Below are 11,176 nucleotides of genomic sequence, written 5' to 3'. Positions count from 1 at the left end.
CGTTTGAACCTCTGGCCACATGCGAGCTACGTCTCCTAGCGTGGAAGACAGCATTTTTGGTTGCAATCACGTCGGCCAGGAGAGTTGGAGAGCTCTTAGCGTTCTGGCACGACGCTCCTTACCTTTCCGTACTTCCTGACGGAATCAGATTGGTACCGGACATTTCGTTCCTGCCTAAAGTAATTTCCGAATTCCATCTGCAAGCTGAAGTCTTCTTGCCGACTTTCTTTCCAAATCCAGTATCTGCTGAGGATAGATTACTGCATACACTGGATGTCAAGAGGGCTCTCTTGTTCTACCTGAAAAGGACACATCCAACTAGGAAAGATCCCCATCTATTCCTTTCATATGCGTCACCTCGCCTGGGGTCTCGTATAACAGCCCAGCGTCTATCCAAGTGGATAGTGGAATTGGTTCGTCTTTGCTACCTCCTGGCAAAACAGCCGTTGCCTGGTCCCATCAGAGCTCACTCCACTAGGGCTCTCGCGACATCTACGGCTTTTCTGAAAGGTGTGCCAATACATAACATCTGCAAAGCTGCCACGTGGGCTACGCCCAATACATTTATCAGGCACTACGCCCTCGACATCCGACGCACCAATGACAGCATCGGCCGTCACGTTTTGTCTTCAGCCCAGCGATGAACATCCTGCCAGCACCCTCCTCCAGGTAGGATATGGCTCGCTAGTCTCCCATTGGTGTGAAGCACAGAGACCACGAAGAAGATAAACAGGTTGCTTACCAGTAACTGGTGATCTTCGAGTGGTCATCTGTGCATTCACACCACCCGCCCTCCTTCCCCTCTGCTGTCAGCTCCTGATTTTTTGATAGGTGTTGATTGGCGGCGGTGCTTTGAAGGAACTGGCGGGATCTCCGCGCCCGTCCCCTCTGAGGGGTTCCTGCGCATGCTCAGTGGGACTCGCGCGAAAATCCTTTGAAACATAGCTTGCTACAGCACCGGTCGGGTCAGCGCAGGCGCACTAAACCCATTGGTGTGAATGCACAGATGACCACTCGAAGATCACCAGTTACTGGTAAGCAACCTGTTTTTGGTAATATCAGGAATGAACCTTTTAAATCGGTGGTTCTCAGGCTGAAGATGGGGATGCCACGGTGGGTTGTGGTTCTCTCTCAGCTGAGGTTGGAGGCCAGAAGAAAATGATAAGGGTGCGCTGGGTTAGGATGCTCAATGGTAAACCTAGGTTTACCCTCTGCACAATATGCAGAGCCACAAAATAAGCCTGCTGCTGTGTAATGCTATATTTTATGATACAAAATGGGGAAAATCAGATTTATTCTGTGTTAAGTGACAGATTCTTGCATTCGGTGTTGGGGAGGAAGAACGTAGTGCAAAGTTACTTTGCAAGTGGGTCTCAAAAAGCAGAGTTAAACTTAGAAGTGGGGTTCCCATTTCAAAGTATTTGAGGGTAATTATTCTAAGTGTATGCAGTAGATGCCATAGACTGCCAAGGGAACGGGGTGGTGGTGGTTCTGGATCGGATTGGGCCTGGGTCCTCCCTCGAAGCTGAAATAACTGGACAGAGGCTGTTGGGCTTTGGTCACTTGAGAATACAAGAGTCACTGGAAAAGGCAATAGGAAAGGTCAAAAGCAGCAGGAAAAGAGGAAGACCCAACATGAGATGAATTGAAACAAAGCTTGAGACCAGTGGCACCTTTAAGACCAACAAAGGTTTATTCAAGGCATGAGCTTTTGTGTGCATGCCCACTTCTTCAGCTACATACGAAAGCTTATACCCAGAATTAAACTTCATTGGTCTTAAAAGTGCCACTGAACTCAAACTTTGTTCTGTTGCTTCAGACCAACACAGCCACCCACCTGAATCTTTGATTCAGGGTGAAATTTTTGGATGGCCACTGGGTGGCAGCAAGTGTGCATGAATAAGTGGTTATGAAAAACTCACTGGGACTCATTGTAGGGATTGTCATATTGATTACCAATGCAGCGATCCTTGCCTGTGTTTTGAAAAGAGAGGAAATGGGAAGGGAATAAAGAATAAGTGCCAAACATTCGCAGTTGGCATGGTGCCCTTTCCAGTTCATCCATCCATCTTTTTTTCAGTCTTTTTGCCGTGTTCTGTCTTCTCATCTGTTCCAGTGATGCTTCTAGTCTTCCATCCCCTTTCAGCAAAACCATGTTTGTGTATTATATAATTGTGTCCTCTTAAAGCTGAAACACTACAGCAGAACCCAAAGTGGGAGTGAACGGGGGGAGAAACCCCATGAAAAAACGCCTAAAACACAACCAACAGAACTGTAGCCATTATGTCAGGTTATTTTTCTAATTGACTTGCTTCTTTAAATATTCTTTTATTAATTTATTTGTTTAGATTTATATCCTGCCCTTTCCGTAAATAGGCTCAGGGCAGGTTACAACAATAATTTATCAACAGTAAACAAATAAACATTAAGTAATAAAAGCAGTTAAAACAGTTAAAAGACGGGCATAGTAGCAGTTTATATCTGAGGCGTCAAACTCATTTGTTATGAGGGCTGGATCTGACATAAACGTCACTTTGTTGGGCCAGGCCATGTGTTCCATGAAACATAATGCCCGGTACCTGAGATATTTTACCACTGACCGTGACCCATACCCCTCCTCAGCACAGCTTGGGGTCACACCAGCCCTCCTCACCCTTTATGGTTGCCAACTTTGGGTTGGACAATCCCTGAAGATCAGGGGGAAGACCCTGGGGAGGGCCTACATTTGTGGAAAGGAGAGACCTTAGCAGAGGGTATAGACCCTAATACAGGCCGTTGTGGTCCACATATGGACTGGTTTCCGCACAGGTGTTCGCGGGCCGATTAAGAGCCCTGGATGGGCTGCTTCTGGTCCCTGGGCTGTATGTTTGACATGTCTGATTGATATATTCAGTAATCCTAGACTGGGAAGAATTGAACTGCAGCTGAGCTATAGAGATCTCATCAGTAGCAGTCTGTCGACAGCAGAAACTACAGTAACTGCAGCAAGGAGGACAATTAATGGATGCCCACTGCCTCACCCAAAGACCTGGCAGAACAGCTCCGTTTTGCAGGCCCTGTGAAACTGTACTAGGTCTCGCATGGCCCTGATCTCAATCGGGAGCATGTTCCACCAGGCCGGGGACAGGGCAGAAAAATCCCTGCCCTGCTTGAGGCTAAGTAAATGTCCCTCGGGCCGGAGATAGCCAGCGGATGGTGATCTTCAGAGCACAAGGGCTCTCTGGGGCACATTTAAAAAATCCAGCGTATTGTTTTGTGTGTGGTTCCTCAGGCAATGAACCGTTCCCTTACTAATGTGATCCTGGGTGGATACGGCACGACTTCCACAGCTGGCGGGAAGCCAATGGAAATCTCCGGCACGCACACGGAAGTGAATCTGGACAATGCCGTTGAAATGATCAAGGAAGCCAATAACATCATCATCACCCCAGGTACGATGGGTGCAGCGGGCACCCCCAAGGCTGCTTTGTTTATTTATCTACCTAATTTATGTCCTGCCTTTCTGCCTTCACAAGGGCCACCCCGTTGCCAACAATTTAAAAAGTATATGATAAAAATCACACTTTAAAACTGTTACAGTCGACCCCCCTCAATACTCAACATTAGAACAAATTAAAAATGCAAAGACATAAAAACAGCAATTAAAACATTGCTTGTGCCTCTCTGTGCTAAAAGAACCTTATTCTGTGCTATGCGTAGTATTTGTAAACTAAGAACTGTTACCCTGTAAGGTAGAGTGGTATTACACTGGAAGTGCGGAGGTGAAAATAGGAAGGAAAACAGTGGCTTGCCTAAATCTCTGCCGAACGTGTGGCTCGCCGATTCCTGCCCTGGTTCCCAGATGCAGCATCCTGTTCCCAGTGGTGTGGATCCCACCAAAAATTACTGTTGAGGAAAAGACTTCCATCAGTGTCGCCAGACTTTCTCGTCTCCCCTGCCTGTCACTGCAGCCCCAAATGCTGCTTCTGGGGGATGTTCTCCCCCCAAGAATAGCATGAAGGGGTGTTGGAGCGGTCTACTGTGAGAGAAGCGATATCAGTGAAAGTAATTCCGCCTTGCACTCCTCGAAACGTTAGGTGGCATCCAGCTGTATATTTTCCCCTTAAGGTTTTGCAAACCAGTGTTTTGCATTTAATTTGGATTCACCCTAAATAAGTGTATTTATTACTTGTCTTTTGTTTTTACAGTGACTTTATGTTGCTACCACAGAGTCCCTTGTAATAATAATAATAATAATATACTTTATCGTCATTGTACATAGTACAACGAAATTAAGGTGCAATCATTCGGTGATCTACAAGCATACTCATATACACTCACACAACCATACTCATATACACTCACACAACCATTAGGGTTCACATTGCAACTTAACCACCAATGTCATACAGCATTTAAAGCAATAATAGCTCTCGAATAAAAACTGTTTTTTAATCTGTTTGTCCTTGTTTTGATTGTCCTATATCTTCTACCCGAAGGCAACGGAGCATCCACACGGTAGACTTCCCCACAGTTTCCTTGCCTCAGTCCCCATGGCTATCACCTCCCTGGAGGTCCTTTTTTAGACTTGAAAAAGTCAGCAATTGTAGCATTATAACATAATGATCTGCATCTTATAGCGCCTCTACATTTACCAGCATTTGTTATTTAGCCCGTGTAAGCCGCCCTGAGCCCGCTTCGGCAGGGAGGGCAGGGTAGAAGTTAATTAAATAAATAAATATGCGCTTTCCAGAAGACCTAACAGTATTTAGCAAATCTCCCAGCACCATTGCTTGTTGCACTCACAGTTGAGATTTTTAAAAGAGTAGATGTGTTTTTTCCCCTTATCCTTTTCAGTGCATACCTTAGAACAATATCTGGATTTTATGCACATGCATTGGAGTGTGCTTACGTAAAACCTAGGTTGGTGTTAGGTGGTCTTTTCCCCCCTGGTGTATCCTAAAAATTGGTCTTGTTGGTTCCCTCCACCAAGTTCTCAGTATCCCAAATCCTTCAAATTGGGAACAGGAGAGACGTTGTCTGAGCTCACTGCACGTGTCAGCTTTTGTTTTCCTCCACAGGTTATGGTCTGTGTGCTGCAAAAGCACAGTACCCAATAGCTGACTTGGTAAAAATGATGATTGAAAAAGGCAAGAATGTGAGGTGAGTGCATAAGGTGGGAGGGAAATAACATGCAAGGGAACAGGTTGTCTGGGGCTGTGGAGAGAGTCACGTCAGTATCTTTGACCTGGCATGGTGGGATGCATGAAAGGAAATATACTAAAAATGCAATTATGTCAATACGTATATTAGCAGTAGTGGATTTCCTTTTTGAGGAATTTCCTTCAGAGGTAGTTATACTAAGCCTGTTGGAGTTTTTAGAAAGCTGTTGTTTTCTGCCAGGTTTTTAATTGTGGCTGCCTGCTGTATTAATCTTCTACAGAAGTTTTAAGATTGTATATTCCAATATAACAACAACGTAGCTTGGTATCAACTCTTAAGAATAAGGAGTCATTTTAAAGATTTTTAAACAGGCGGCTCCTGTTCTCAATTTCTATTGTTTCTAGTGGTTTAAAAATAAATCTAATGTTCTCTGCTGTATGAAACAAGGTATACGTTTAAAAATAAATGAGTTACCTGATACATGGTTGAGCCCCCTCCATGTACCTTTGTGCTGTCAGCTTTGCTTCCAGCAAATCTCCAAAGGTATTTCTTAGCTCAAATGGGAAGTGTCTGGATTTGAACCTGGCTCCTTCCAGCTGCAAACTGTGCCCTCTGCCACTGAACCATGCCTTCTCTCCAAACAAACAGTGAATCCTGTCCCCTGTATCAGGGGACCCCAACATGGTGTCTCCGGGCACCATGGCACTTGCTGACAACATTCCTGATGCCCACCAGGTGTTTTTAGAAAGTGGGTGAGGGCACATGAGGCTTTTGCCCAGCAGGGCTTCTGGAAATCTGATTGGCTGGGCAGATTAAAATAATGTTTCAGCAGCAGCTGGCAGCACAGTGTTGATTCTGTTCTCTCTCACTACTCGTTCCCAGTGTATTTTTGAAGCTATCCCTCTTCTCCTCTTCTCCCCTGCACTTAGGCTTGTGGGTATCCGTAGTTGGCTCCGCCTCCTATGGGAGCCGTTTTATGGTTGCACCCGCCACCCTGTGTCAGAACTCCAGTGGTGCCGACAGAGTCAAAAGCAGTTGGGGGTCGCCTGCCCTATTGTTCCACTGGGGGGTTGTGGCAGTTGATTTTGTGTTGTGCCCAGTAATATCACAACTATCTTGTTATGGGGAGGGCAAAGTCTGATGCAGAGAACAAGGAAGGGGGGAGGACAGACCTGGGTAGGTACAGCAAAACCAAATATAGCACCACAATCAAAATTCTCATGTTGGAGAGCAGGACACATCAGGCATTGAACGTGGGATTTTGTACATGCAAAAACAAACAAAGGGTCCGCCCCTCACCTAGGACCTTTTGTATGTATGACCTTATGCTCACTCAGTGAGTTATAGGCCTTTTGTGGGATCATCCTGATCCCCAGGTCTTTCGCAGTCTGTTGGGCCTCACTCTTATCGAAAAGAGACATGTGCAAGTTCACGATTGCATCCTGCCTGCTGGAATTTTTGTCGTGGGACCATGCAAATTGATGCTGCTACCATATAGGATTGTTTTGTTCTGAGAGTATAACACTGTTGAAAACAGATCTTGGCTGTCCTTGAAGTGGCTTTCCTGATCAAAAGGCATTAAAGCATGATTATGGGCTTGTTTGGCTCTCCAGTAATTACTAGCATTGTGCTGGTTACGTTGCCTTTTGTCTGCATCCTCTAGCTGCTTCCTCTGTGCTTGGCTTTCCCCTCCTGGCCTTCAGTGCTGGAACAACATGTTCTGTGTTCTGCTTGCAATGGGGCTGGGGGGGCTGGGAGGGGGGGGTCGCGGTTCATGGCTTCTTGCTTCTGTCCACATGAACACAAAACAGTTATTTCAAGTGCCAGAATGGTTTGCGCTGTCCTCTTCAACTCCTTGCAACTCCTCCTGCAACTGCTACTGGAGAGGTAGGAGAGCTAGTATTGTGGGATAATCCAGGGATGACTGCCGCATTGGACTCCTAGTGGTACACTACATACGACCCATGATCAGATTCCCAAGTGTGTGATTTTACTGCCGAAAGCAGCTGCAGGTGTACGTGCATGATACTGGGACAGGGTGGACGGGCCATCTAACTTGAACAGGGAAATTTCCCAATGGGCTACTGCCCTGGAAGGCTGCTTGTGTACGGCCAGCAACTCTGCTTGGCTCAAATCCTTTAGCAGCAAAGGAGATTGGTGTCAGTTCATCAGTTATCTCCTCCTGCACTGCTCCCTCTTTGTGAGAGGGGCAGCAGGTGAGCCAGTGCCCCTGGTTGGCACCACTGAGCCGTGTAGTCCTTGGGATGCTGCCCTTAAGGGATGCAGGGCCACTCAGCTGGTTTCAGAGCTGCTTCAAACTTTCCACTCATGTCAGTGGATTGAGATCTCAGCAGAGGCTACAGCACTGGGGGAAGGGGGTTTAACTCATCTTCTGTTCTCCTGGTGTTGTGTACCGTCTCAGAAATGGCTCTCCAAGGCTGCTTGTAGCCTGGATATGGGGCAGGGGGAGAGACCTCTATTATTCCTCCCCCCCCCCCAAATACTGGGACTAAAAAGGCACTGAGAAAGTGTTTCCAGGTGAGGACAGCAGGTTACATTCCCCCCATCCCCTCTGTTTTGGGCCCCAGTGGTCCCCCACTCTAGTGGCTGCATTTTGTGCTTAAATTGCTTATCTTGAGATCTAGGCTGGGATCCCCAGTACTCAGGTTTGTAGCCACGGTGGGGCATTTGGGGGCGGAGACCCACCACAGATGAGCCCTGTCCCACCCTGGGAGGATGCCAACCCCCCCGCTGCACCGCACTCCTTACCCCTGCCCCTCCGCAGCCTCACCAGCTCTTCCAGGGAAACCACCCTGCCACTTCTGGTCATTCTCTGGGATCAGCTGTTAGGTTTCTTCCCTCTCTCTTTCCTTCCTCAGCCCTCCCCCCCACACACACACAGCAGAGGGGAGGCTGGGGAAGGAAAGGGAAGTGCCCTTGTGGCTTCTGGTCAGTTTCACTCCCCTGGAATCAGCTGTTAGACTTAGATCACTTAACAGCTGATCCCAGGGGAGTGAAACTGACCAGAAGCAGCAGAATGGCTCTGGAAAGGGAAGAGAAGGCCCCTAAGTGACCTGCACCCCACCTGCAACCCCCAGCGAAATTTTTCTGGCTACAAGGCTCCCAGTACTGCCTATAGTTTGGTTCTGTGTGAATATTTCTATCTAGAACCTAGGAAGTAACCATGTGTGTTTGTTACTCCAGGAACTTAATTCCCCAACTTTGTAGCTAAACCAAGCAAGGGCTGGTGTGTTTGTGTGTGTGTGTTGTTTTGTGGAACTGCTTCATTTCTTTTAAATACAATCAGATACAGCATTAAAGGTTTGGGGGGTTTGTGCTTTTGTTTTGCATGGAGGAACTGCTAGTGGAACTGTTTTGAAGTCACTGCAGTAGATCTTCCAGCTTCTTTCAGCGGGACTTTTCCACAGTGGTTTACCTAGATGAGTTTTAATGAAATAATTCTGTATTTACCATTTGCGTCGAGTTTATTCTTTCATCATTTTATAGCTTGCCCCTGATGCTCATTGAGTGCAGCTGCTTGCTCTTGGCTTCCTGTTGGCCCATGGAGCATCAGGGCACCAGTGCCATACTCTGCATCCAAATGTGACACACTTGCACATCTGCAGTGGATAAATGCCAACCCCGACGTGATGGTCATCAGTGTATTGTACCTGTGCTGTGCCAAGAAAAATGGCATGTTTTGTACTGTCATCCCAACAGCTTGCCTGATGTCTGGTTCTGAGGCTCTGTTTGTTCTGGTGAATCTTCCCTCTGGCCATAACAGACCTGAAGAGATCACAGATGATGTAATGTGTCAGATTAATGCCTCTGGTGAAGACATTTGAATGTGGGAGAGCTTTGGCAAACCCGGCCTGCCTAAGAACAGAATACCCTGTATTAAAGGTGACTTAAGGAAAATCTTAGCAGAATTTTGTCAACACACTGAAGATTCAACCTGCTGCAACAAAATACCTGTTATGTTGCCTTCTTACTGGTTTTCTGTATGTGTGTGTGTATGCTGATGTGGATATGTTGAATTTCAGTCAAAAAAACTGGACGTGGCTTATTCCTGAAATACGAGACCCTTTTGTAGGACTGATTCACACCTTATGTCCCATCACAAAATGAGCCAGAGTTGAAATTTACACTAAACCAAGGACTGGAAGAGGCCAAAGATGAGCGTACCCATCCCAGCAAAGGTTCATTCTATAAATCTGCTAAGGTGGACTACCTGTTACTTCTTCTATGGCCAGAAAATGAATTGGATCCTAGGAAGTTAATCTTTTCTCTCAAAATTATTTTTGGCCTACAGTCTGCTTTGGTCTTAATGTTGTGGGTGGCTACATGAAGCTGCTTTATACTGAGTCTGACCATTAATCTGTAACGGTATTGTCTACTCTGACTGGCAGCAGCTGTCCTGGATCTCAGGTGGACATCTTTCCTATCAACTGCTTACGTGATTCTTTTTAAAACTGGAGTTGCTACAGATTGGAACTGGTAACTTGTGCATGCATGCAAAGCAGATTCTCTAACAGAGGGCCATGGTCCCTCCCCTAATGGACTAAGTGCTAAGGGAGAGTTGATTTACTGAACTTACCTGGAAGTTCACAGTTGGACACAGCCAATGTTCCCCCTAGGCAGTCAGCTGTTGTGAGCAAAAATTCTACTTTGTGAGCCAAAAAACCCATGAGCATAAATGTTGCGAGCGAGCTTAATTTTTTAATTTTTTAAAATTCAGTATGGAAAGGGACAGAGAGGGAGGGAAAGGAAGAGGAGAAAGAAATGGAAAGAAAGGGAGAAAAAGAAATGGAAAGAAATAGAAAGTAAGGGAAAGAAGAAAAAGGAAAGAAAGGAAAAAAAGAAATGGGAAAGAGAAAGAAAGGGAAAAAGGAAAGAAATGGAAAGAAAGGGGAAAAGGAAGGAAGGAGAGAAAGAAATGGAAAGAAAGGGAAAAAGGAAAGAAATAGAAAGAAAGGTAAGAAAGAAAGAAAAGAAAAAGGGAGAGAAAGAAATTGAAGCAAAGAAAGGGAAAGAAATGGAAAGGGAGGGAAAGAAATGAAAAAAGAAATAGAAAGAAAGGTAGAAAAAGAAATAAAAAGTTGTGCGATTGGAGAAAGCAGGTGTGGAGAAGGTAGGCACTTAAAGGGACAAACTTCTAAGTGCCTACCTTCTCTAAACTAGCTCTCAGCCCCCTGTGCTTAGATGAAAATCTGTGCACTGGGGGTTGGAAATTGGTGCGCTAGTGGACCTTAGGGGGAACGCTGGATCTAACCCAAAATTGGTCTCGCAGGGTCCCCTAATAAGTTATTCAGAGTTATTCTTCTCAATGGACTCAGCCTGAGCCCTACATGGGTAGCTGTTCTTTTTTCATTTTCTTTGTGACTGCTCTAACTCTTCCCTTTCTCCCTGATTGGGAGTTAAGCTGAGCAACAGTAACATCCTCCACAGCCATCCTTTTGAGTGCATGAGTGTGAATCTGGGTCCAAGACACTCTATTAAATGGACCTTGAATTGGTTGTGGAGCCTTAATAGACCTAGATCACTGCCAGCTTTCTTAAGTTTTTGGTTTCCTTCTGAGATGGATCTAATCCTGAGTGGGTTGTGTGTGTTTGTTTTGAGAACTCTGTGTAAACTACTCATGCTCATTTTAATGTCCTGCACAAAATGTTATATGGCTTGTTTGAAATTGAGAGATGTTCCAGTAATGCAAACTTAGAAATGCCACTTAAATTTAGAATTCATGTAGCAGTTGTGATATTACAGGGTCAAGTGTCCTCAATATTTTCCCTTGAGTGCTTAACTGTAGAATGTAAACATTTTAAAAAATAGGCCCCGCTCAACAAAGGCGTAAAGTAAACATCTCAAACCTTGCAAGTCAAAGGTTTAATGGCTTGCAGCCCCAGAACACAACATAATTAACAACTGTTTGTACCACTCCCTTTATTGCTAAGGCCCTGCACCCTAAAAATATGTATTTCTATTTGGATGCTGTAGCGCATTGCAAAAGTCAACTTCTAGGGCCATCACAGAGAGC

The 11,176-nt window shown here is 45.6% G+C and overlaps 1 protein-coding gene across 1 annotated transcript in view; it reads left to right on the top strand.

Moving 5' to 3' along the window:
- Positions 1-11,176, top strand: part of NNT (nicotinamide nucleotide transhydrogenase) — a 97,023-nt gene that overhangs the window by 74,097 nt on the left and 11,750 nt on the right. Inside the window, 2 exon segments of the mRNA XM_015424482.1 lie at positions 3,272-3,431; positions 5,061-5,142. Of these exon segments, the coding sequence (XP_015279968.1) occupies positions 3,272-3,431; positions 5,061-5,142 (242 nt within the window).

The sequence above is a fragment of the Gekko japonicus genome, unplaced genomic scaffold (genome assembly GCF_001447785.1).
Source record: "Gekko japonicus isolate JY-2015 unplaced genomic scaffold, Gekko_japonicus_V1.1 scaffold82, whole genome shotgun sequence".
In the NCBI taxonomy this organism is placed as follows: Eukaryota; Metazoa; Chordata; class Lepidosauria; order Squamata; family Gekkonidae; genus Gekko; species Gekko japonicus.
Note: the sequence above shows the minus strand (reverse complement) of the source record. Positions and strands in the feature narration are given on the sequence as shown.